Consider the following 27,839-nt stretch of genomic DNA (forward strand, 5'->3'; position numbering starts at 1 on the left):
AAAACCAGTGACAGAACAAGGGTTAATTGGCACAAAACAAAACAGGGGAAATTTAATCCTAGCACAAGAAACCCCTTTTTTACTGCAAGGATGAGTGACCCCTGGAAACACCTGCCCAAAGGGTGTGGAGATGTTTCAAATCTCAGTGCTGGGCTCTGCTGGGACAGGTTCTGACTGTGGGAGCTCCAGCAGCCTCTGCTCTTCCCCCTTTTGCTAACACAGGGATGCTCCTACAGGAGATTATTCCCCAATTTCCCAATTTCACCAGCCCCACTTGCCCCCAAGCTCTACAGGCTCAGTGTTTGCTCAAGGTTGTGTTTAGCAGAGCTGGAACTACACCTAAAGCCCAATCCTTAGCCTTTTGCTGAGACAGCTACAAATATTTAAAGGAGATGAAAGAACATGCTTTAAAACAGCCTTTGGATGCTACATTTTTATTACAGAGCTTATAATTGCCATTAGAATGATGGAGGCACAGTCTTAAAAGAACAGGAAACGTGAGACAACATGTTCTGAGATGCAAAGAACTGTAACAGCCCTACATTAACATTCCAACCAGCATTCACTTCTCCATTCTTCAATCCCTAAAACTGAATAACAATAGTTCTCCAGTTTAAAACATTTTGTTGCAAGTTCTAAGCAAAAAAATAAGCATAGTTTTTAATAAATAAAAGTGTTTTCTTGCTTCCATTGTGTTCTGGCAACTTCACTTTTTTTTGTATAAAATTTCAAGTGTTTTAAACTCTTTTAAAAGTAAGTTTGGTAAGATTCAAAGAGTAGTTTTTAAAGCCTGGAGCATATGTACTTTTTTATTAAATAGAGCACAGGTGTATAAATAGCTAGACACAGAAAACAATAAAATAGACAAAGGACTAATACGATATTGTTTGTAACTGAGTGTTTCCAAGTGATAGTTTGGATTCAGAAATTTGAACTGTCTCCAACAGAAGCAACCTATTTACATATTAAAACATTTACATTTGGGAAAACACTGAGCTCCCACACATGATTCCACTTGTACTGTACATTCAAACAGAAAGGGATTTTGGTTGTTCAACGTAAAGCACCTTTTGTAATATTTTAATCACAAGATAAACATCCCAGAAGTCATTACCTCACCCTTGGGGAGTGCTGGACAGAGAACCTGCTTTCAAAAAATCTGAAAAGTTTATCACAACCACCTTGCCCCCACCCCGCCTTGGGCTCAGTTATTTCCTCTCCCCAGAGCCTGATCCTCTGGCTGTCCCTACAAGCTGCTCCCACATCCCCCCCAGCCAGCACTGCTGTTCCTTACTCCCTGATAATCATGCTGCACCTCTTTAAGTGTCCTGGTCTTTAAGTGTCCAACTCTTTAAGTGTCCTGGTTTGGAAAAAGAGCCTTATTTTGCTGTACCTGGATCAAACACAGAGTTTCACAGAAAATGATAAAGCCTAGAAAAAACACCTGTGTTGGGAAAAAGTTGGAGGTAAAGCTGTAAACATTCAACCTACACAGCATTTGGAAAACAAAAGGTTGAAGATAAAGTGCTCTAAAAATATATCTGGAAATTGTTGAACAAGTTCTTAATGCTGCTTTATTTACTCACCAGGAATTCAACCCTGAATTACCTCCCTGTCTCCTGCAGTGGGAGGGTGATGTGGCATTTCCAAGCCATCCACTCCCCAGCCAGCACTCAAAGTCCCATCTGAAGGAGTGGCTGAGAGCACCCACAGCACAGACAGAAACATGTAAATGCCTCCCTTACACCTGCACAACCATGCCAGGGACACGGAGGAGGAGGGTGGATAAACAAGACAACTGAGACCTTGGCATGACTGTGAAGCACTAAAACCCATCCTCACACGATCAAACAGCTCTGGGTAACAATCTGCTTTGTAAGAACAGCTCTGCTGCTGCAAACTGAGAACAAAACCTCATGGAATGGCTGTGCAGTGACAGATCTCAGCATGTAACAACACCACATATCACATACAGCTGTAATCTAATTTATAAAAATACTCTATATTCATGTAGAGATATTAAGAACTCAAATCCTGCTACAGAACCATTTAGTTTCTTGAAGCAGCAGCACACTGCAATACAGGCACCCTGATTTCCTAACAACACATCCCCCAGCACAGCTCTCCTGCTCTCACTCAACGGGATTTTTCTGGTGGCTCTCAGATAAAATGCAAGAGCTGTTTACTCAGGACTTTTTACATACACATTCTGTGCCCTGACGTCAGGCTTTGAGTTAAAAAGCAGAACATTGAAGAGAATCTCTTTGTCTTCACCAAAGTGAGTATTTCTCCTCTACAAGCACGACTGGCACACGTTTACATCATGGACTGCACTTTGTAATGAAATTCAACATTATTGAACCCAACAATTCCTACCAACAACTGCCTCAGCAGGGGATGTGGAGAGCAAGGGTCAGGGAGTAACAAACAGGTAACCAGCTATTGCTGATGAGCATCTCTTTCTCACTGAGGATATTTTTGATATGAATGATGCCATGATCAAGAGCTGCATTTTGATATTGCAGTTCAGCAACAAATGACAACTGTCTGAATTCATGATGCCTGGATCTGCACAGAACAAGCAGAGGGGGTTTGGATCAACCAATGCTGGGCCATTCCTAGAATACAGACACTTCACAAGCAAAGCCTGAACTGTAAAGACTTCACAGGCAGTCTGTGACAAACTCCCCTGGTTCATTGGAGTAGTGCCAGTGGATCCTGGTGGTGAGCACTGCTCCTTCCTAAATCTGACACTTTGGCTAAAACCATCTCACACAGATACTGCATTCAGGTGTTGCAGGAGTTTTTGGCTTAGGAGAGGTTGGGAATGAGCAAACCTCCCAACCCAGACAACCTTCCTGAGGGCAGACAGTCTCAGGGCAGGATGTGCAGAGCTCAGTGTGGCCATGGTCCCAAACCTCCTGTTTGCTGCCATGCAGGAATCTGGATCCCATGGAGATGATCTGAAGCCTGGAGTGTGAAAAGCTGGAACCAGATGTTGACAACAAGAAAAGGCATTTGAGAGGACCCATTTTGGGCAGAAGGCAGGCTGTGGGACTGAGAGGGTCCTGAAGTAAGGCACATCTCTCTGCGAACAGAACCTCCAGGATTTTGCAGATACAAATTCACAATTTTTAACACAGTACTGAACTCCACTATGCACAAAATAGCCTGGTATAAGGCTGGGAAATCAGTTTCTGCTTCCTTAGTTTCCCTAATTGTATTTTGACAATTTGCCAAAATAAATGCTATATTGCAAGCTCCATGGAATGGGAACACAGCCCTGTTTGTGAGCATCAACAGCCCTGCACCAGATATTTTTGGTAAGTCTAGATTAAAAACCACAAGAGACCCTGGAAAGTCACTGCAAAAACTACCTCTACACTGAAGAAGAAATGCATCCAGAAGACCTCCACAAGGATCAGGACATGCACAGACCTCACGACAGCTGTTTTGGTTGTGTTTTTTGCTTCAGGATATTTTTGTTTTGGGATGAGAGGAGCAAGTCTTTCACAAAGCTGTGTCATCATCTTCCCCAAAGCCCCCCACCAGCAGCGAGTGCTTGTCTGGCTCGCTGAGGACGACGCTGTTCACGGAGCGCTTGTCTGAGAGCAGGGAGTTGATGGAGGCTCTGCTGTAGGTGATGATTCGATCCACCAGGCTCAGCTTGGGGGAGCCAGCCCCGCTCTCCCCCAGCCCCACGTGGACACTGATCTCTGACGGGCTCTTGTGCCTCAGCTGGCCACGGGCACGCAACTCCAGCTTCTCAGAGCTCGGCTTCTGGTACCTAAGCAAGGAGAAACCGAAATATATCAATACCTCTGAAGCTGAAATACACTGAAATATGAACTGATTATGCACAAGTCAGAGGCATTTATAATTTGACCGACAAGATTTCTCACAAACACACAAAGGTCATTAAAGAATTCCCCATTCTGACCACTTCTGGTTTGTATATCTCTTCCCATTAGAAATTACATTTCTAAACACTGTTGTCTGCTTAACACAGACTTGTGAACTGTTCTTCAAAAGCCCTCTCAGTCCCACATTTATTTTCTGTCACTCAAAGTAAAAGACCTGAGCTTCAAATCCAAGTTACAAACCACAAGACTGTTCCTACTCACATCTTTAAGAGCAAAGAAGAAAGCACAACAGAGACTGAGGAGGCAGCCATGGCTGCAGATCCCATCCAGGGCTGCAGAACCAAACCAATGGGCAGGAAGACACCTAGAAAATTACATCAGCAGTAAGTTCAGAGCAGGAACACTGCATTATTCATATATTAATAGATACAATTTCACACAGACTGTCCAGTTATAGTTGTTTTTTAATTTGCTAGTAAATGAGATTTTAGTTTAAATGACCAATATTTAACACATAAGGATTTGTGGTTTATCTCAACTAGAACCTCAGTCTGAAACTCAGAGGTGGCACGTCCTGCCCACCCTGCAATAAAACTGCTTGCTCACAGGATCAGGCTCTTTCAATAAACCTTTTATCTTGAAGCTATTTTGATGTGCTGAGCACATCCATAGAAGCAATAGTGTGGGAGGAGTACAGCTCACTTCATAGGTTATGAAGTCCCATCCTGCTTGTTTTTCTCTCTTCAATTCACCATGGTTAATGCTTTTGGGGCCTGAAATTTGTTATTGGCTGTCCTTGGTCCCCAGCTAGAGCAGGAATTGTTTTGTCTCCCTTTACCAACACTTAACATGAAGCTCAGAACTCCACACTAAAACAGCAGAGAATCTGAAAAATATAAAAGCTAATACTTAAGGCATCATCACTGCTATCCCAATGCAATGTCCCTGGGCAGAGAACTCTGCCCTTACTGACAGCCAGAAAGAAAGACAGTGGAAACTCTCCCACTCAACAGCAAATCACTGCAATCTTCTACTCACTGAGCCCAATCCAATTAGTGCAGGCAGCACTCACACACCTGCAGCTATGGGAACTCCAATGAGATTATAAATCAGAGCAAAGACAAAGTTGATCCGGATCCTCTTCACAGTTTTCCTGGACAAATCTATGCTTGCTACCACATCCATCAGGTCATCCTGCAAGTGAAAATGTTTATTGGAGCACTCAGAGAGACAGAAGGCACACAGGTGGTGTCTGCTGTGTTACAGCTCACTACAGAGCACTGGATGTAACAGGCTAATCACAGTGAGCCCTCTGGAGGCTGCTCTGCTCAGGCCAATCCATCACAATCCAAGTGATGTCCACAGCCCCTCCCAGGACAGCTCCAAACACTGACCACAGCCTCCCAGGGAGTAGCTGCTGTGCAGGAGGAAGTGCCTGTGCACCCTGGAGGTGCCATGGGGAGTTACCCAAATGTAATTAATGTTTGCCAAAGGACAGGTCACTTTGTCTTCCTTTGTCTCTCTCAAACTTTAATTACCCCAAAATTGCAGTACCCAGAAAACCTGGAAGTTTCCTTCATGGGATAATCACTGCACTGAACACAGTGAAGACAATCTCTGCTCCAGCTGATGGAAACTGTGCACCCCTGCATCACCCAGACCATCCTGGGCCTTCTGACCCCTCCTACCAGCTCCCTTGAACCGATTTCTTACCCTGATGAGAACCACATCAGCTGCCTCGATGGCCACGTCCGTGCCCGTGCCAATGGCAATCCCCACGTTGGCCATGGCCAGGGCTGGGGAATCATTGATCCCATCTCCAACCATGGCCACCCGCTTCCCTTCGTCCTGGAGCTGCTTCACTTTGGCCACTTTGTGCGAGGGGAGGACCTCTGCAAACACTTTGGTGATGCCAACCTGAACAGAGAGAGAGAGAGGGGGGACACAGCTTTTCCAGCAGCTGTCAAAGCTCCTGCCTGGAATGATGTGGCCAGGAAGAGTGAAACCCATTTTATCACTCATGAGCTAAAGAGCAACTGACGATACAAAAACAGCTCTGAATTTGGAGCTGATGTTAACTTCCATTCAAAAACTTCTTGCAGTCTTGATTCCAAATTTTTTAAACAACCATGTTTCACAGCAGAGTAGCCAGCAGCAATATGAACATGCCACACCACCCTTCCTGCTGAAACCAGCCCCAGGCCACCAGCCCACCTGGGAGGCGATGGACCGGGCTGTTTTGCTGTTGTCACCGGTCATGAGGACAACTTCTAAGCCCATGCTCTTCAAAGTGTACACTGCCAGCTCAGCCTCTGGCTTCACAGTATCTGCAATAGCTATCAAGCCACAGAGCACTCCTGAAAACAGAAAGAAAGTGTTTGTAATGAAGATCTTTTTCAATTTAGAAAAACTAACTTCCCCCAGTAAGTTCGGTTCCAGAACCAGTTCATACTGACAGTAAAAGGTGGGATGATAAGAGGAATTAAGGCAGCAAGACAGAACATGGACTGTCCAACCACAATAAAATAAAATTTCCTTTTTTGTCTCCTTTTTCCCCTTTTGTTTTCTTTGAAGTCTTTGCACTGTATTATTATGCCCAACTGTCCTGTCAGCTGAGAAGTGCAGGAAGAGCCTTTCCCATAAGAAAGTGCTGTAAAACTGGTTAATTATCTCTTTTCATCCCATGACTCTGCTTCAGCTGTAGCTGCTATGACATCACTACTTATTCATCTCTATTTATGTGACATTTCATGTGATATTTAGTGGCAATCAAAGTGAACACAGCAGCAGCCCTGAGCTCACCATCCACAGCTGCCAGGACAGCTGTGCGGCCTCTCCGCTCGTGTTCCATCATGGCTTTGTCCACCTCATTTTTCACCACCAGGCCATTCCTCGTCATCCATTCCCTGTTCCCGATGAGAACTGAGTATTTCTGAGAGGTCACAGTAGCTGAAGGAAGAAAACACAATGTGGATAACCAGGGAGCCTCCCTGCAGCTCGTCCCAGCCAGGCTCCCCAGCACTGGAACAGCACTGCAGGGAATCCAAACAGAAAGAAAGAATTCCTCAACACTTTCTGCCCTGCCATCTCTTCATGTGACCTTCACAAGAGAGACACCAACATTTCTTCAGTCCTGGGGAGTCACCCATGTCAGAGGGCCAAAAACCACAGGTCAAAGGACAGTAAAGGACCAAGACACCTCTTCAGTGCTTCTGATTTCTATTAACAGCCCAATGGACTTGAAAGACCTAACAGTGAGCTGCTTTTGAGTGAAAACTAACCAGTTATGCAAATACACATAATTTTGGCTAGCAAATAGTAACCTGGCATGAAGCAAAGTAAAGCCAGAGAGAGCTGACAGACAACTCCTGTCTGATTTTCCATTCCCATATTCAACATGCAAGTTGAAATTGTATTTAACTTAAATGTTCTGAGCGATGTGTGAGCATGAAATAAACTAATGAGCAACTATTTAATGTGTGCCTTGACATCAGCCCAGTTCTCCAAGGAGAAAATAAGTGACCTCATTCCTAAGGATCCTAAAGACAAAGACAAAAATTGTCCATTTTATTCTCAAACCCAGAATTAACTTACTTGGCAGTTCAGCATCAATGATCAAAGCAGGCTGCACTGATTCGTCTGCATTCTCCTCAATTTTCACAAGTGTCACATTTTTAACATTGTTTTCTTCAACCATTCTGTTTTTCCTGTAGAGCAATGCTTCAATATTGGTGACTTTGCAACTAATGCCACAGCCAGGAACTACCTGAAAATCTGTACATGTCCCAAGGGTTTCTGAGTTCAGCTCCTAGAAAAAGAGGATAGAAACTGATGAAGTTTTTAAATACATAAAAGCACGATGCAATTATAAAGCCCACAAAATTGAAGTGCAGTTGAACAAAGAGGAGGAGTGAAATAATCATCAAAATCTAGATCTGAATGGTGCCTCTAATATGGTGTGATTTATGTGGCTCCTCAATTAAACAGAGCAAGTACTCAATTTGCATGAGCAGTCTTGTGGCATTGAGGAGGTCCTGCCACTGAGGTTCTTGCCCAGGGAGAGCAGGCAGTGTGTGGGAGCCCCTCCCTCACCTTCTTGCAGTACTTGGTGATTGCTGCTCCCAGGGGGTGCTCGCTGCTGCTCTCCGCTGTCCCCACGATCGCCAGCATTTTGTGACGGGGCAGGAGGTTCCCCTCCACCAGGAACTTCACCTGCATCACCTCGGGAGTGCCGTGGGTGATGGTCCCTGTTTTGTCAAACACCACCACCTTCACCTGCAGGAAAGCAGGAAGACTTCACTCAATGAACCGAGCACGGAGGTGCAGATTCCTTGGAAAAGCACCCACTAACACCAAACACGGAGCCATGACCTAACACAGAACACCCCGAGCTGGACATTCCATCATCTCCTCCACAGAGAACACAGCAGGCCGGGCAGCCTCGGGGCACCCGTGCTCACCTTGTGTGCCATCTCCAGGGGCTCCCCGCCCTTGATGAGGATGCCGTGCTGGGCGCCCACGCCCGTGCCCACCATGACGGCGGTGGGGGTGGCCAGGCCCAGCGAGCAGGGACAGGCGATGCACAGCACCGTGATGGAGGCCTGGAAGGCGAAGCGGATGATCACCTCTGCTGCTGAGATGCTCTTGTTGTAGCCCTGGGCATGGAGGGGACTTGGTCAGAGAAGAAATTAAACAACAGGAACAACACATTTGGCTACACATTGTCTTGGAAGTTGGAAACATCTGCTGAGCATTAATACTCAGCAAAGTATGCAAAACCTAAGATGAATGATTAAATTAATGATTAATTAACCAACTTGTGTTCTATACTGCATCTACCCACTGATAGCTGGGGGTGCTCAGCCTGGAGAAAAGGAGACTCAGGGATGCCCTCCTCACTGTGCACAGCTCCTGGAAGGTGCCTGTGCTCAGCTGGGGCTGGGCTCTCTCTGCAGCAGCACTGACACAGCCAGAGCACACAGCCTGCAGCTGTGCCAGGGGAAATAGAGGCTGGATAATAGGAAAAAGTTTTCTACAGGAAGAGTGATAAAGTTCTGGAATGGCTGCCCGGGGAGGTGGTGCAGTCCCCATCCCTGGGTGTGTTTAACAAAGCCTGGATGTGGCACTGGGTGCCAGGGTTGAGTTGGGGTGTTGGGGCTGGGTTGGACTCGATGATCTTTAAGGTCTCTTCCAACCCAGTGATTCTGTGAATTCTGTGAATTACTCTCAACTGCTTTATTCATAGGACATTTCCCTAAACAAGACACCACATGCCACAACTCTTTAATGATGCACTGTAATAAAAGATACTGTATCAAAGATATATATAGTAAGGAGCAAAAAAAGCAGATACAAAGATGGCTTTCCTGGAAACTGAGAAATTCTAATCAGAAATAGTTTTGAAACAAGAAACCCTATGTTCTAAGCAACGCTTAAGTCCAAGTTGAAATCCTCACCCTCCTCTGGAATTTGTAATGAAGATGAATTCCACTGACTGCCAGGATGAATTTACACAGAGCTACATACATAACTGGAGCTTGTGACAGGAGGGACTTCTTCCCACAGAGGAGGGATGGATGGTGGGAAATTTTCAATATTTAATATTAAATTTCTTTTAATTAACTTTAAAAAAAAAATCCTAGCTTACAAGAGTTGATTAATTACTGTGGATTCTCTCCAAGTATAAACACAGGAATGATATAATATAAAAAAATACATAATGTAAAAAATGTAATAACAAAAGCAGTAATAGTCAGCAACTGCCTGCAAGGATAATCCAGAAAGAGAACCACTGCAGTCTAATAGAATTGTAAGGCTGTTTATTAAATATTTCAGAAGGTGTTTAAAGAGATTTACTTACCAGAAAGTACTTTTCCACTATTTCAAAATCCACAAACCCAATTATAATCCAGGCAAAAAGGGTAACCACAGAGACAGCCACAATAAAAGGAACGAAGTAGCCACTAAGTTTGTCTGCAAATTGCTGGATGGGAGCCTGGGAAGGAGAAACATCACTCAGCACCATCATGTTTGTGTCAGAAGGCACAGAAGAGAAGAATCACAGCTGCTGCTTGCAGCACACTTGGCTTGCCACACTTCGTAATTACAGATTTACTTAATAAGAGGATGAGACTTGGCTCTGTAGACAGGATCAGAGCCCTTATTCAGCAGGATCCTTCATTATGCAGCTGCAATTCAAATCCAAGCAGTCTCAGCCACCTCTGCAGTGATTTGTGTGCTGGTGCCTGCATGAGACAGCAAACCTCAAGTGTTAAATGGGGTGATACTCTTACCTTAGAGGTCTGGGCCTCCTCCACCAGTTTAACAATCTGGGACAGAGTGGTGTCAGCTCCCACGTGCGTGGCTGAGATGAGGAGGGACCCGTTCTGATTGATGGAGCCTGCAATGACTGTGTTGCCAGGCTTCTTGGTCACAGGCATGGCCTCACCTGAGAAAAGGGCAGCAAGACACAGCACTGCTCAAAAAGGCACCTTTGGGACAGCTGCCAACTCCTAACACAGGGGGGAACATCAGCTTCAACCTCCCCTCTGGAGAGCTGTTTAAAGGAAGAGTTTTACACTTAAAGGAAAAAGCAAATGCTGACCTGTGATGAGAGACTCGTCCACCATGGAGTGTCCCTCAATGACACGGCCATCCACTGGGAATTTGCCTCCTGGGACCACTTTGACAATGTCCCCTCGCTGAACCAGCTCCACATCCACTTGCTCCTCACTGCAATGGTGCAAAGGTTTTATAAGAGACCAGAACTGGAGTGACACAAGCAAAGGAGCTGGCACTGCACACAAAACACAACCCCACTGGCTGGCATCAGTGCATACAAAAATGATAACAAGAAAGTCATAGTGCTCTTTGAAATGGCCTATTTTATCATAATTTTATTTACTTTCCAATTAAGAAAATCCACTAATTGTCTTATCACAGAAAAAAAGTAATAAACCAATAAACCAAAGCAGAGCAGTGTTAATTCTGCATTTTAATGTTTTTATCTGCCAGCAAATCTGAAGTTATTGGAATCATAGTTCTAGAGAATAGTAAAATTTGTCTGTGAATTAAGCATAATCTGAAGTTATTTGCTTCATAGTTCTATGGAATAGCAAAATTTGTCTGTGAATTAAGCATATTAACAACAAAAAAGGAACAACAGAAAAAGCAAATGATAAAGCAAGGTACCTTAAAAGAACGTTATCGGGGCCCAAGGTAACAATAGTAGCTTCAGTAGCTTGTAATGAAATTAGTCTTGCCAGTGCTTCTGAGGTTTTACCCTAGAATAATAATTTTCATATTTTTCTGACTATACTATTAAAAAAAAGCTGGGTAAATGACAACTGTGTATGTTGCAATTTACCCTTTTAAAAAAACATTTTCTGCAAACACTCTGATACAAAGCCCAACTTTCATTAGTTCAGTTATTAAAGGTGATTTTACAACACAGAAGGTTAAAGAACCCAGCAGAGCTGTTGCAGGGGACGTTTTGACAGGGTGTGGAGGGGCTCTCAGTGCCCTGGTGGCTCTCAGTGCCCCGGTGTCTGCCGTGCTCACCTTGGCCACGTGCTCCAGCCAGCGGCCCAGCGAGATGAACACGAACAGCATCGGCGGCGTGTCGAAGAACGTCACCGGGTTCACCTTGGCCCTCTCAGCCATGGCCACCAGGAGGATGATGAAGGAGTAGAGGAAGGCAATGGATGTGGCCAGCACCACCAGCACGTCCATGTTGGCTGTGTTGTGCCTCAGTGCTCGCGAGGCCTGGATGTAGAAGTGCCACCCCCCGAACACCTGCAAGGGCATTTCACACGGCTCCAGCACGCAGCAGCAGCTTCTCCACTTTATCTGTGGTATTTGCCCCTTTCCCTGAACAAAATCCCAGCTCTGTGGTCTTCCCACAGCACTCTCAGGGATTCTCAGACCCTCCCAGTGGGATTCAGGACCCACCTCAGGTGCACAGCTGCTGGAGTTCTGCATGCTGAGAATTTTAAACTTTCTATGCTGAAGGGCACAGACTCACAAGAAAATTCTGTATTTGACCTGAGGCTTTGGAGAAGGCTTCCAAAATTGATTGCTAACACTGGGATTGTGGGTGTGCAGTTTGATTAGAAATGTGCAATATCACAGGGTGAAAAAGTTTAAGGATTTAGAATATTGCAAAATATATGGGGCAAGATGGAGGTTTTAGGGCAGTGGCTGATTGTTCTTCACCTTCTTCTTCATGGGTTTGAGTGGTTTTATGTAATTGGGCAGAAAAGTCTGCATTGTGGGCTCTTTGGGATCAGTTATTGGGTTAAAAGGGAAAATAATCTAGGTGTCAGTTCTTAATTGGATAGTTTAGTCTTAAAAGACCTTGTAACAAGAGATTGTTGGCCATTTTATGCCTTCTAATGAAAAGTTGCCAAACTCACAGCAGTGAGACTGTTTTACTGATAAGAAACAATAAACAGCTGAGTCTGAACATGAAACACCATCTCGAGTGCCTGCAATCCCAGCCTTGACAGAGGTAGAAGAAAGAAGCCTGGAACCAGCACAGAGCAGCTCTCCACAGCCTGCCCTGCCCCTGGAGTCTCCAGCACCCATTATTTTGGCAACAGCAGAAGCACATAAGAACCTCAAAAGCATTTTGCATCAGCACAATTGCATTCACTTTTTAAACTTAATTTCTTCATCACCTTCCAATTTGAGCATTTAAGCCCAACAAAGCAGGAGCTGGCATAACCCCACTCACCTGTACAGGGACACAGAGTAAAAATGACAGGAAATTCATGACAGACAATCCTGGCAGGAGCTGGTACTCCAGGACCATGGAGGAGTGGAGGGCCTCCATCTCCTCACTGCTCATGTTGTGGTGTGCGTGAGCGTGCGAGAGCTGGCTGTCCATCACCATCATGTAAATCATCAGCCCCATCACAGGGATGCAGAAAACCAGGCTCACCACAAAAGACCTTTTCCACCTCAGATTTAAAAAGAGAGAAAGAAAAAAAAAGGAAAAAAACACTTGATATTGCAGTCAAGTGCTGGAGAATATTTTAAGTAGTAAGTCTGCACAGTCACAGAAAAAAATCATAGACTGATGGTTGAGTAACAAAGAAGAATCATGTTTATGGACTCTTAGTATGTTCAGGAATACTTACTGCCTGATTTCCTGCTTGTGATCCAGATGACTGGCAGATCTATCCTTTTTGACTAAGGAAGTAGTAAAACCTAAATCCTAAGGGAAAAAAAGCACAACAAAAAAAAAGAGAGAACAGTCAGTTCTAAAATGCACTTTGTGCTCAGTTATTGCCAAATTACTGATGGCGCCAGTCTCACCTTTGATTAACTTTATTAACATTTCTAGTATAAAATGTTATTACTGTTTAGTTCCTGTTGTCTGTTACTACTATTTAGTTACTTTTCAAGAAGAGAAAAGCAATCTGATGTAGAAATTAACCTTTCTGGAACAAAATACTATTCTAAAATGTGGCTTTTCAAAATGGTTGTTCCTAAAGCACAGAAATTGAGAAACTGAAGGAGAAGGCTGAGAAATTTATTTCACTGCTCACCTGCAACAGTATTTTTAAATAAATGTTCTTGATTTTTCTACAACCCTATAGCTGGTATCTCCAAGTCTACCATGACCTGGCTTTCACAGTATTTATTTTTAAAAACTTAGGCAAACTTGTAACAGAGCATTTCTAAGCTAGAACAGGCAAATTAGCTGCTGAAACCTGCACTAAGATGACAGAAGATGGAAGGAGAGAGATCTATTTTTTTGCTTTAACAGCCTTTCCTTCTATTTCTGGGGTGTGTAACTCTTCCAAGGACACTGGATATTTTAGGAGACTTGGTGCCTACATGAAACTCACCTTTATCACTTGTATGACATCTCGAGGACCAATGGCCTCAGGGTCATATTTGATGTGGGCTTTGTTGGTTGCAAGAGCTACGGAGCAGTACAAGACACCATTGGTCTTCATGAGAGTGGATTCTATCTTGTGCACACAGGAGGCACAGGTCATCCCTCTCACCTGCAAAAGAAAGGTTCCTTCCTGTTGGCAAAGCACAGCTTACCTGCAAATGCACCTTAACAAGTAAGAAAAGTGCTTGTGACTATGCTGCATTATTTATTGCTTTGATCTGGGGTGTGAGCACTGTAGAATCAAAAAATAGTTTGGGCTGGAAGGAACCTTAAAGACCATCGAGCTCCAGCCCCACAGGATAATGCTGCTCAGAGCCCCCTCCAACCCTTCTAGAGGAAGCACAGCACAGGGACAAGGATATTAAGCCCTGCTAAAGCTCTGTTGGATATTCAGTCTCAGAGCTGGGGGACACTGAACTACACTCAGCTTCAAAAAGTAAGAAAAAAAAAGATTAAGTAAATTCTAGCAACAGGAAGAGCAAAAAGAAAAATACAGGAATAGTTCTCTGCATTTTCAGTGTAGTAGTAGTAAGCCAGCACAGTTTGCAGGACAAGATAAAATCTGTGATACACACCTGATGTACCATTATATTCAATGTTTTATAAATTAACCTCTATTACACTATTAAACTCTAGGCAGTGGGCACTAACACAGGCACATCCAACAGCTAAAAGCAATAAAAGCTGAAGGTGGCTGGGTTTAATGATCAGCTTACAACCAGCTCCAGGATGCCATCTCCTTCCCCACAGTTCTCCATCACGGTGGCTCCGAAGCCCAGCTCCCGGATGAGCTCTGCAATGGCTGCAGGGTGAATCACTGCAGGGTTGTACCTCACTTCTGCCTTCCCTGCCATCAGGGCAACAAGGATCGAGTGGATTCCTAGGAAATGAAGTGTGTGAGTGGCAGATCAGGCTTAGGAAACATCCTGCATTTATTGATATTGGGAAAGCTTCCTTGTTGTATATAAAGACAAACATCTCATGTTTGGAAGCTACACCAGCACCTCAGTGCAGGTGTGACAGATGAAAGCATCACTCCACATGAGCAGCATGCCTTTAACAGTCTAATTAGAAACATTCTGTCCTTGCTATAGGAAAAAAATATCTATTTTTCCTTAAAATAAGTTCTTCTAAAACACAGTGCTGCATATTTCTCTAATCTGCATTCACCATTTCTGGAAACCTTTTCTAAGGAGAACCTGTATGAGAAAGGGCAGATCTAACAGTGCAATCCTACTGGGCACTGAGAGGATTTAGATTCATCCATTTTCTAGGATGAAAAAAATTAAAATCCAGACTGACTTGAAACCCATCCATCTTCATTATGATAATTAAACACAGTCTGCATTAATGACTGTTACATCACAGTCAGGTGGTCATTTGTTCCTGCAAATATAATCACAGACACCAGTGCCCTGACTTGCAGAGCTAAAATTAACCCGTGTCCCTTTAATCCACTCACACTGTCCTTCCTCACAGCTCCCTAAAGCTCACATCTGCTTCTGCCTTTCAGCTGCACACCTGGGAACCTCCCTCCAGCAGGAAAGAGCTGTTCTTCCTTCAAAAGGATCCCCTGTTTGATCCCAATATTCTCTGGAGTGCTCAGCTGCTGCTTTTGCAATAGCACAGTCTGGGCAGCACGTCCACAAAGCAGCAAGGATGTCCCTGCTCCCACCCTATGGGCCAGAGGTGAGGAGGACACCTGTCCTGACAACCCATCCCTTAAAAACACTGCAAAATCCAGAAGGATTCAAACAAATGCTTGGAAATGTAGCAGACCACGCTGACAGCCATCTCACCATCCTCCCTTCTGAGGTTCCTCTCGATGTTGGCCACGCACGAGGCACACGTCATCCCTGTGACCTGCACGTAGCACTTGGAGATGGTCTTGCTCTCCTGCCTGCCCAGGTGGGCTGGTGGCACTTTGGAGGGTGGCTCAGGCTTGTGAGAGTCCAGCTGTGCTTCAGGCTGAGCTTTGGCCACAGGGAGCTCTGCCTTTGCTGCAAAGGAGACAGCAGTTTGTGACAGTGTGAACAGCCAGAGCAGGGAGGGATGAGCTGCTGAGACACACTGCTCTTCACTGGGACTGAACATGGAAACTGTGATTGTACTCACCTTGTCAGTGTGTACAGACCCACCCACCCCTCTGTAGTTCAGAGTCAGCAAAAGAAAACGAGACAAAGGTGGGCCACTGATCATCTTACTGGTTTGTTGCTACTTTGCTCATTTGTTACTACTTTCCTCATTGTCTTTGTTGCACATCCTTTGTCCTCTCCTGTAGCTGGAAGCAAAACCTGTGCATTGCAACCTTAGTTTCATACACAATTTCACTGACTTTACCTGGAGCACAAAGCTGAACTTGTAAGCAAGTGCATGTTTCATAAGCAAAACCAATGTTTTTAACCTTACAGAGGGGCTCTGGAACTACAGGCTCCTTACAGCAATTCAGGGGATGCTGTTTGTGCAGGAACAGGGTGAAAAGGACTAAATGTGAGCACCCAACCACTTCTGCAGCTATTGACATAAAAGAGCATTTATCTGACATATTTATATTGCTAGACACCTCAAACATTTGAATCAATCTGATGTATTAAAGGATGTGCACATTATCTTTAATGATCTCATCTGCAGTGAAGATATAAAACTTCTCTTGTCAAGCACAAAGTGTATGTCAGCTGCTAAATTTCATCTTGGGTGGTACCAAATCCTAAACATAACTGCACAATCCTTGTAAATTCAAAAGTTTCACATGTCATTACCTGGAAAAGATGCATCAAATCCCATATCCTCTATTGAGGACCTCAGGTCTTCTGGGCTTGTTTGCAGTGGGTCATATTCTATAGTTCCAGTTCCATTTGGGAGAGAGACATGAACAGATTTCACACCTGCCTTCTGGGACAGCACTCCCTCGATGGACTGCACGCAGGAGTTACAAGTCATACCCTCAATATTGATCACAACGACTTGAGTGAGGGGCTGGCTGGGATCCTTGGAAGCAGGCTGAGATTTCAGGGGAGATGCCAGCATGGGGAAAAGTGCCAGGTTCTCATGCTCCTCAGGAAGGCTGACTCTGAACCTCTCTGGAGACACATTCTCCACAGCTTTCCTCAGCTTCTCTATGCTAATTAAGCTTGGGTTGTAGTTTATAGCAGCAGATTTGTTCTCCAAAGAAACCACAACGCTCGCCACCGCCGGCAGCGCCGACACGCTGCTCTGGATGTTGAGGACACAGGAATTGCAGTGCATCCCCTCAACTCTGAACACAGCTGTCTTTGTGCCAGCCCCACTGGAGTTTTCTCTCTGTGATGCCTCAGAGCTCTTGGGCTGAGCATTCCTCAGCCTCTCCAGGTCAATCCCACTGAGCTTCAGGGGTCTAGGCTGCTTTTTGAAGGCTGCTGTGAAACCTGCTGCTTCAATTTGCTGTTTTATTTCTTCTGCTGTGATTAGAGGAGGCTGGTAGACAACAACAGCTTCCTTATTGTCCAGGGACACTGGAAATTAATCAATAAAATAAGTGTGTGTCACTGCCCTAAGCATAATAACCACATCACAGGATCTTGTCAAAGCTTTCCAGCAACACTTTAAATGGCCAGAAATGTAACTGCAACAGAAAGGAGATTTCATTGATTTCAGTGGTCAAACAACTTAGTTCTTTAACCAGTTTTTGTCTAGTACTACAACAACTTTCAACTCCTCCTCAAATTTTCCTTCTTTCCTCAAGATTTTCATAAATGGCATCACTACTTCTTACTGAATTTATCCTTGTTTTGGGGTCTATAGCAATACACTTATCCCAAAGCTAACTGTATCAGTAAGCTGGGCTTGCTTTTTAGATTTTTAATTGGACAGAAAACATGAACTATTATTAATTACAATTTTAAAAGACATCAGTTATTAGAGACTTCTATAACTCATAATAAAATTATGGAACACAACTACTCCAGGTTGTCTACTAAATGCAAAACAATCACTGAACACCATCACCCATGTAAGAGCCAGATCCTTCTCACAATGTGGGCTCCTTTCTTCATTTCTAGTCCCCAGTAAAAACATAATTAAATACCCAGTCCCACAAAGAGTCACTGTCACACTCAGCTGTCTCATCTCAAACCTGCAGTGCCATCAGAGGACAAACAGCATGGCCAACCTCAATTTACATAAAAAGTCACTAAAGATGTACCTCTAATCTGTTGAATTCCTTGCAATCTGCCAGCTTCAATTTCCATAAAAACACACTAAGGTTTTACCTCTAATCCTCTGAACTCCCTGCAGTTTGCCAAGCTTCCCCTCGATGGTGCTGGTGCAGGAGTGACAGGTCATGCCATCGACCTTCAGGCGCAGCACAGCGCTGCTCGCCTGGGACCAGCTGGAATCCTCCCACGTTCCAGGTGTCACCTCTGGCACAGAGATGCTCAAATCTGCTCCTGGCACCATCTGGGCAATGTGCCTGCCGTTGGTGATGGAAGGGATGAACGTCACCACTGCAGTTCTTTGGTCAGAGGACACTTTCACATCCAGGATCCCTTTGTTGCTCAGCAGCGTGGCACAGATCTGCCTGGGCGTTAGGGCTGACTGGGCAGGCAGGGTGAGGAAAACTCTGTCAGGTAGAACAGGTTGTGGGGTTGAATCAGCCACGGTAGCATCAAATCCCATGTCACAGATGGCTTCCTGCAGAGTCACTGGGGTTTGCAGCTTGGAGTCGTAGATGACAACGGCATTCTTGTCCTCCAGAGAGACCTCGAGAGATAAACAAAGCAACTGAGCAAACTGCACCACAGAGCTGGGAGCTGACACTGCACCAGATGGAAACTGCTTTGACTTGTAAAGATTAGCAATACTCCTCCAGAACTTTCACCATTCACCTCAAAGAGCAAAGGCACACTGGGTAACTCCTGCTCTCCTGTGCAACCACAGTGCTGGAGAGAACAGATCCCAGCCCCAGGCTCAGCTCCAGCATCCAGAGTCTGTCTGGTGGAGAGAACAGATCCCAGCCCCACTCCCAGCTCCAGCATCCTTTACCAGTCTGCCTGTTGGAGAGAACAGATCCCAGCCCCAGCATCCTTTACCAGTCTGCCTGGTGGAGAGAACAGATCCCAGCCCCAGGCTCAGCTCCAGCATCCAGAGTCTGTCTGGTGGAGAGAACAGATCCCAGCCCCACTCCCAGCTCCAGCATCCAGAGTCTGCCAGTTGGAGAGAACAGATCCCACCTCCAGCATCCTTTACCAGTCTGTCTGGGCACCTCTACTTGCAACACCCAGACAGCACCAAGGCACTCAATGAAACTTCCAGAGCCAAATTCACTTCAATTAGGATGATTAACCCAATTCAACCCCTGGAGCAAAACAGCCCACAGAAGAAATTAGAATCAGTTAGCAGAAATTCTAATGCAGTTAGGAGTAACTGCCCCCAGGCTACAAAGAGGGAAGAAAAAACACTCTGAAAAAACCCACAGCTTTAAGCAGCAGTGAAAGGACCCCAGCATTTCCAGGCAAGGGAGGCTCAGGCTGGTAACCTGCTGTGAGCAAAAACCTGCATTAGACTTCACCAAAACTCACTTTAGACACCTGATATGTGACAAACATTAAAGAAGCTGGTTTTCCTCTCTTTGTACATTTTGGTGATCCAGAGACATCCTCATTTGGTAATAACCTTTCCCATCTGATGATACACATAGCCTCAATTTAATTTGCTCCCAACAGATGATATATCAAACACAATAACTGCAGTTTCCAAAAAGAAAAAGCAATGCCTGCCAGAGGCCCAACACATTACCAATTCAATTCTATCTTTCCTCTGGGCAAAGGTACAACCTAAAGACCACAGCCATGATTAAATTATATCAGTTAAATCATTTTAAGAACCACCTTTCCTCATTTCTGTCCCAATTATGGGCCTTAGCAGAATTAGCAACATGGACATTTAAGGGTTTAATTGCAGAATAACCTAAAAGCAGCTGTTTGTCTGTATTAGTCATCTAACATTCATGTCCCTTGCTGACCTAATTCATAATCACTACACAAATCCCTGTTTTACTATTCCCAGAGAATTTTCTGAACCAACTGATCTGCCTAGACTGAAGCTTTGATGCTGTAAGAAGGATAATTACTAAACATAGCCTCTTAAAGTTTCTTAAGAGTCCTGCTCTACTCAGACTAAGGTTTTGCAATGCATCTTTTGAAATAGCATTCAGCTTTGGGATAAGCTGAATTTACCAGAAAACCTAAACACAAAAGCTTTAATACTGTCCTTTTAAAAACCTACTTCATTCCTTTTGTAAGGGACACTGACAATGCACCTTGTACAAATCTCCTTATCCTATCCAAAGTCACCTGTGTATTCTCAGAAATCACCCGAGAAAACACAAGGCTGACAAAATGACATCTTTTGCTAGAATAATGAGAAAGAGAAGATTCTGAAATCAGAGAGTTTGGGGGTATAATTTTCCAGGCTGCTTTTAGCCTTATCTGGGTTCATGCTTGCAGACACCCCGTGATTTATCTGGCCATGCACAGGGGGTTGTTCAGAGCTGTCACAGCACAAACTCACATTAAAGCTCCTCTACAGCTGAAGGAAAAATTATCTGTCTTGTAAATTTTGCTGCTTTTAACCAAAATTTCTGTACACAAACACCTATTTCAGGGCACAAAGAATTGCTCTGAGCTGTGCAGCACCTGCTCTGCAGGGGAAGTGCACAGCAACGGGTCCTGCAAAACCAGCTCCAGACAATGCTCACACAACCCCAAATTAAAATTGTGCCCAGTTCTGGGAAGTGTTCACCTAAGATATCCCCATAAAACAGGTGTCAACTGCTGATAAAACCAGGAAGATATTATTTTCTTTGGAGTAAAGTCAACAACTACAGAATGTAGGAGGATGTTTTCAGAACACAGATACTAAATAAATAAACTTCTCAATTTTCTGTGGTTAGAACTGTTCTTTCTACCACAGGCTGGGCTACAAAATTCATAGGAGTCTGCCAGCTTTTAAATTACTTCCATTATGAAAACTACTGTAAAATTATGTATTCTGCAAGGATGATCAGCTCACCCTGGAATATTCTACAGTCCAGTATTTAGCCCATGACAGAAGAAAGCAGCATTGTTAGTTTATCTCCTTTGAGCTAAGAAATAAGTTAAAACACTAAGTTAGGCAAAGAAAGCCTGAATTAGGACAAACCTTGTTCTTGCCTTATTTTTCCCCCCATTACTTCACAATACTGAATTAATTGTAAAGCAGATAACCAATTAAGAGCAACAATGACTTAACCCCCTCTGCAGCGAAGCCAGCACCTGTTTTTCTTGTATTTACCAGAAATACACCAATGCACCTCCAACATCAGAATAAACTCTCCCTACGTTATTTTCCTCTCTCAGAGCACAATTTCTCACAGTTTCTCACCCAAAGCTTTGCCAGAAGCAGTGCCAGAGTCACTCACTTGAACGCTGTGGATGCCACTCATGTTGCCAAGGCGCTGCTCGATGCTGTGCACGCAGGAGCTGCAGGTCATCCCCTCCACGCCGATGGCCACGGACCTGGCCTCCATGGTGAATCCTACTCAGGTCTGCTCATTGCTGCTGGCTAAAACCAACCAGGACATTAGTTCCTAATGATTTCAGATTGAAATAATACAGGGATGCAGTGGAAGGAGTCCCCGTGGCAGGGGTTGGGATGAGAGGAGCTTCCAGGTCCCTTCCAACCCAAACCATTCTGGGATTCCAGGGCTTAACAGAGGAATTCCTTCCCCACTTGGAACCCTGGAAGACGTCAGAACCTGAGCAGGTATCAACAGAATGGAAAACTCCACGTATTTATTCCCATGAATTCTCAAAACAGCAAAGAGTTCAGATATCTGTTATTCAATTTGGGTTACACAGGAGATCATTTAATTACACACTGCAAGCTGTGGTTCACTGGTGTGAGATATTAAATTATAGAGGGAAGCAGGAGAGAGAGAGAGGGACAGCAACTCTTGGAATGACAAAACAAGGAGATGGCACATCAGCTGGTACCTCTGCTGTTCCACATCTCTCTGTCATATATTGCCCTCTGTTTGCAAAAACAAGTGATACTGAAGTTAGCCCAGACAGCACATCAAGCTGTTTGTCACACCTCATCTAGAAAAGTCCCATTTCTGCTTCTCTGAGAAGTTTAATTACTGTTTTTGCTCATAAAAACAAGACCACGACAAAAAAAATTACTGAATCTAAATGAAAGTTGTAGAAATAACAGCTAATGGGAAGGACTTATTTTGCCCAATGCAAATTAAATGCAATTAAGTGACTGAGGGGGAAAGAGGGGACAATAAGAAAATCTCCAGATTTTTTTTTAATATGTAGCAAAAAGTAATGCAAGGTTTTATTGACAGAGTTCAGTGACCAGGGAAGAAATGATCACAGTTAATGTTTGGCAGCAATGGAAGCAGCAGTAAAATCTGATGAGTAACTGAGGAGCTGAAGTGAAGCACAGGCTGAACTTGTTTTCTTACCCTGAGGACTTATCTTGGAAAACTCAATTACATTGATGTTTAGTAAAATAATTTTTTCCTGCTCCATGGTGACATTTCCAGGCTGTTCCCCGTTACAGAAGGCCTGAAGGGTTCTGCTTTCACTTTGAGACGTGCCACAAACCACGTAAGAATACAAGGAAGTTTCATCATTGAAGTTTACCTCCCTGATGCACAGAAACTATATGTTGAACTTAATTAACAGGCAGTAAAAGAAGTATAAAACTGGCTGAAGTATATACTGACTTTTCCAAGAGATTAAATACATCTCATCCCTGCTTAGAATAGAAATAAGCCAACTCTACCTGAGGAGTTATTACAGATCTCACCTCTCCCCTGCTCTTGCAGGAGCTGAGTTGTTGGAAACACTCAATATTTGTGTGTGAATACCCACACATTACAGAAATGCACAACTGCCACAAAAAACAGCAACCAAGAAGAAAGTGTATTTTAAGCAAATTTCATACAGCAGCTCCTTTCTCAGGCTGATCTGCACACTCAGAGGTACAAAATATTGAAAAACCACTGAGTTACCTAAGAAAACATTTGCTGTCCTGCCATCCCATTGAAACGTGATCCTGTGTGCCCCAGCTGGTCCCCAAGGAATGCCAGGGCACACCCAGCAAACAAGGACAGCACTGTAACCCCAGTCAGGGACACACCAACACTCCCACAGCCTGAGACACAAATCAGGCTGCAAAAAGCACTTGAAACGAGCAGGGAGCTTTGTGAGCACAACCAGGCACATGGGGGTAAAATCAAACAGCCCAGACAGAACCAATCTGCCCTCCAGTAAGGTGTGGAGATGTGAATTTAAAAGCATTTCAGGTACATGACCAACTTGAACTGCCCTGTTACTGTACGTTGAAAACAAAAATAAAGTAAGGGCACACTTGGCTGTGGGATGCTGTCTAAAATAATCAAAGGATGGCAAGATGCTGCCTGGAGGAGAGCTGGGCACAGCTGAGCTCCTGCCTGCCCTCCTGGGTTTGGGTTTTAGAGACTCAAGCTGCAGGTACAATAATATCCATTTTTACAAAACCAGGATACAATGTTAAAGGCTCTCTGTCAAACAAACAGCCACACTCACAGTACACTGAATTAGCACTGATTACAGTAACCAGCAGCACTGCTACCAACGCATTCAAAACCCAACTGTTTAAATGTGTAAAAATAACATTAAACTTCTTTTCACTTCTATTATTATTACAGTTTGTATGGACAAAGTGTCCATTTTCTCACTCCGTTTCCTTGCCCTTCTGCTACTCATTTACAAACACAGCAGAGAAAACCCTTTCCTGGAAGAGGCTGAAATTAAAAGAAAAACCATGTAGGCATAAGAAAAAAAAAATAAAATTAATACTTCCTTTTTTACCCCTCAAGGCCCTGAACTACTAGGACTGAAACCAGAACTTCCATCACTAGAATTTATCTGTTGGACCAAACTGGCTCTTTGTTTTGGTCTCTGACCTTCCTTTAAGGATGACCCAGATCTCTCTGACATGAGCATCACTCACAGCTCCCTGCTGCTGGGGAAGACAACCACTGTGGATTTTTATTTGCTTTGTTGCAGGTTGCTAACAGTCTTTATACTCATTTTAAAAAAAAGTTCTCTAAAAGATGAGACATGTCCAAATCTAATGGTCTCTTCAATCAGCCACATTATTATTAACACTGCATTGTTATGAGCTGTTTCTCAATCTCTGTTTTCTGTACAGCCTTGCTGAAATTTCCAAAAGCCAAACTGTCTGCATTTCCAGTGCCCCTGAAGCTTCAAAGAGATCTTGTTCTCAGAATTAAATGTAGGATTATACACAGTGACTCTAAATAGACAAATCCTTTTTTCCTCCTCTTGCAAAATTCCCATGAGAACCAGTTAAGCCTAAATTTCATCTCAGGCTGTAGTCCACCTTGTCATATTCATTTTATTTCTGATGCTCTGCCTCCCTTACAAGTGCTTCAGGGTACAAAGAATTTGGCTGAAACTTGAATGAAATATTTCCTCCTGAAGTCAATGACTAAGCAGACTGAAAACACCTGTTACACCAATGAATTAAGACTAGATGCACACAAAAGGTAGACAAATATTAACAATTTAATCCCAGTTCTCCTCATTTGGGTCAACAGTTTCCCAAGAAAATAGACTTAGAAGTCAAAATATCTGCAGCAATCCGTATATTCCACATCAATGGCTTTTGCAAGTTAGCATGGACACATCCTTTTAATTATAATTTATTTTCTTACAGAGAAAAGACTTGAAGCTGAGGTCCTGAAAAGACCTGAGATGCTAAGTTACAGGTTACACAGGTTTTAGAGGAAAAATAATGCTTTTATTCTTAACCAACTGTTCCATCTATAAAACACCTTTACCAACAATTAATAAAGAATTTCAGGATTTGACAGCACAAAGAAATGGCAGTTCCCTTTAGGAGTTACCAGCTCTGTGTTTAGTTCCATTTTCTTGAAGGAAGTCAGTTAGTGTTTCTGTGAATTAAATGAAGCAACAGAAAGAGGTGATCTCTACTTCCAACAGAAATTTCTCCCTATGGAAAGGCAAATTCAATAGTGATCATGCACAAGGTGACTGAGACACTCATCCATCTCTGTAAAGAGTTTTTTGATGGGCTAACACCAGTCACTAAGTAAAATACCTGAAGAAATAAGGCTCAATGAGGTCAAAGTTATGTAATTCATAAACCCACACTATCAAGAAAAGAAAAAAAATGAGCAATGCAAAGAAGAAGTTACAACACCAGTAAAAACTCAATAATCCCATTTAGCCCTAAAAAGGCACCTTGGTGCTTCTAATACCTGAGCACACCCAGGCATCCCCGAGCAGCAGAGCTCTGTGCCCCACAGACACACTTTGGGCCAGTTTTGGGACTAGCAGGGATACAACCAGGGATGAGAGATGCTCCTGGTTACCTGCACAGCTCCAGTTTTCACCAGTTTATAATTCCTTGCATTTATAGCTGCTGAAGTTAAAAGAGGTCACAGCTTGGCAAATACCACACAAATGCCAGCAACAGAATCTCGCAAGTTTAATTACAGCCTTTGGATTTTATTAAATTTCTAAATGGCCAAGTGCTACTTAGCTTCTTTATTTATGGCAGCAGAAAGCTAAATTACTTTTTACATTAAATGGAAAAAAGGTGCCTGTCCCTCAGTGTCTGCAGGGACCTATGGAAAAGAGCAAAGGGCAGGAAAGGGAAAAAGCTGCATCATCTCACCCTTGGGCTTGAAAAGTGCTACAGGAGATGGGTCCAACAGGGAAGAAGGAGGTTTTATAGGGTTCATGGGCAAACAGAGCCACTGGAAAGTGTGACTAGGTAGGAGATATGTATGATAGGCCCATGGGTAGATGAGGCTTAATCATTGAGAGAGAAACTGTGCATCTGCAATAAATGTCACAGCTACGTGACACTTTAAATAGGTTGTAATTCATGTTGCTCAAGACTTTAACAAGGCTTGCTTGGTCAGCGGAGCGTGGAAATTGCTCTCAGGGAATTTATTTCTGTACCAACTGCACAGGGAAAAATAAAAGCACGCATTGCAAACATTCTGCTTAATTTCTAATGAGTTTTACAGTACTTGAGACAAATTCTTAGCAAATCCTTTAACTAGTTCTTGGCTTTCCACAACCTCCTGAAGTCAGATTTTTGGAGAACATGAATGTTTCCTTGGAAGAATTATAGGAAATATTATGAGTAGAATATAATTTATAACCCCTTTTTATGTAAGCATACCAAGGTCAATGGGGGCTCTTCAGCCTTAAGCTCAGTCTCAAAGCACTCAGCAGAGCAAGGTGGAATGCCTTATACAGTAAAAAGAGGAGTAAGACAGCAAACTACATATAATGTTAGCTTTTGCTTCCCTGCTTGGCCACCTGGGAAGGAGAAAAAGCTTCAGGTCTTTTCTCTACTAAGAAAATACCTTATAATTATTAATTCCTAATCACAGAATCACAGAATTTCTAGGTTGGAAGAGACCTTTAAGATCATCGAGTCCAACCCATGTTCTAACACCTCAACTAGGTCATGGCACCAAGTGCCACATCCAGTCTTTTTTTAAACACATCCAGGGATGGTGACTCCACCACCTCCCTGGGCAGATGATTCCAGTATTTGACCACTCTTTCTGTGAAAAACTTCCTCCTTAATCTAGCCTGTATCTCCCAAATCAAACTGAGTTTGTGCTCACACGGGGCATTCTCACACACACAAAGTCCCACACGACCAAATCTCTGCCTATTTACATCCACACAATTCAACAAGTGTTTAAGTACAGAAACTCAACCTTTGCTGACTGCATGAAAGATTTTAAGATTTTAACTTTACACTACTCACATACAATTTCCAGAACACAGGGAAGCGACAGTTGTGTTGTTCTTGCTCATTTTTGCGAGATTTCACCCCAAAGCATCGTCAACAACTATTTGCCCTTTTCTAGAATATCCACACTATGCTTCTAATTAGAAAAAGGCGCTTGCCATCATAAGTGGCAAAAGGTGACATCAGAATAAACGCTGAGGAGTTCCAGAGGAGCAGCTCGGAATTGGAAGAGCAGCTCAGTGACTCACGCGCTCCGAGACTTTCCCTGGCCAGTGACAGCAGCAGCAGAGGCACATTTCCGAGGGAGCGCACACTCGCACACTGCCGCGGGCCAGGACCCGCACCGCGGGGGCTCCCCGAGCACAGCCCCGGCCCCGGCCCCGCTGCCCCGGGAAGCGGCTGAGCAGGAGCGGCCGTGCGGGCCCCGGGGCTGCCTGCCGAGGCGCTCCGGGGTGAAGCCCCGTCCCCTCAGGCTGGGGTACCCTCACACACCGGCGGCCCCTCGGCGGGGCTGGGCAGAGCCGGGCGGGTCGTGGGGCCCGGACGCTCCCGTCTGTGAGGGGCTCCGCCGAGCCGCCCGCACAGCCCTCCCCGCCGGGAACACGGCGACAACGGCCCGGGGAGAGCCCGGAGCACCGGGGCAAAGCGGGGCCGCACGCACCTGAGGCGGCGGGAGCGCCCCCGGCGGGAAGCGGGAGCCCCGCGAGGGTCCGCACTGCCGGGACAGCCCCGGAGATCGGCGGAGCGGCAGCCCGAGGCGGGTCCGCGCTGCCGGAGGGAAACAACGAGGGCGGGGTCCCGATGCGGGTCCGCGCCCCGGAGGGAGGGAGGGGAGCCCCGAGCGGGGCCCGACTCACCGCGACCGCGGCTCCGAGCGCCGCTCCCGGCCCGGCACCGCCGGGCGCGTCCCCGCCGCGCCACGTGACCGGCGCTCGGCCCGCCCGCCGCCACGTGACGCGGCGGGCACGTGATGGCGGCGGGAAAAGGCGGGGCCGCAGCCGCCATCGCTGTCGCCATGTCGCGACAGGAGCCCGCCCGCCGCCACCGCAGCCAGGTGCGCTTCAAGGGCCCTCCCCACCCAAACCAGCCTGGGATCATCAAACACCAGCGTGAGGCGGTAACCGTTCTTTTCCCGCCTCATTTCTCTGGTTACTTCTACTGTAAACAGAAGTTAAACGCAGAGACGGGATTGGAGCCACCCCAAATCTGGGTCCCTCCCACCCCAAATCGTTCTG

At 44.8% G+C, this 27,839-nt stretch overlaps 1 protein-coding gene across 2 annotated transcripts; it reads right to left on the bottom strand.

Annotated features, from left to right (window-relative positions):
• Nucleotides 1-418: 418 nt before the first annotated feature.
• ATP7A (ATPase copper transporting alpha) lies at nt 419-27,565 on the bottom strand. 2 transcript variants are annotated; one of them, XM_064427185.1, is made up of 23 exons: nt 27,462-27,565; nt 21,206-21,348; nt 18,018-18,507; nt 16,530-17,261; nt 15,570-15,770; nt 14,487-14,650; nt 13,718-13,879; nt 13,004-13,080; nt 12,598-12,823; nt 11,424-11,657; nt 11,055-11,146; nt 10,468-10,595; nt 10,157-10,311; nt 9,724-9,858; nt 8,324-8,518; nt 7,956-8,138; nt 7,458-7,671; nt 6,666-6,812; nt 6,078-6,220; nt 5,577-5,780; nt 4,940-5,057; nt 4,125-4,227; nt 419-3,787 (listed from the first exon to the last, which is right to left on the bottom strand). In XM_064427185.1, the coding sequence occupies exons 2-23, from the start codon at nt 21,311-21,313 to the stop codon at nt 3,511-3,513; spliced, it is 4,488 nt and encodes a 1,495-aa protein (XP_064283255.1). In that variant the 5' UTR covers nt 21,314-21,348; nt 27,462-27,565; the 3' UTR covers nt 419-3,510. The 2 variants fall into 2 exon arrangements, with proteins under 2 accessions (XP_064283255.1, XP_064283256.1); XM_064427186.1 differs by lacking the exon at nt 27,462-27,565 and adding an exon at nt 27,266-27,405.
• Nucleotides 27,566-27,839: the final 274 nt, after the last annotated feature.

This window comes from Passer domesticus, chromosome 7 (assembly GCF_036417665.1).
Source record: "Passer domesticus isolate bPasDom1 chromosome 7, bPasDom1.hap1, whole genome shotgun sequence".
Classification (NCBI taxonomy): Eukaryota; Metazoa; Chordata; class Aves; order Passeriformes; family Passeridae; genus Passer; species Passer domesticus.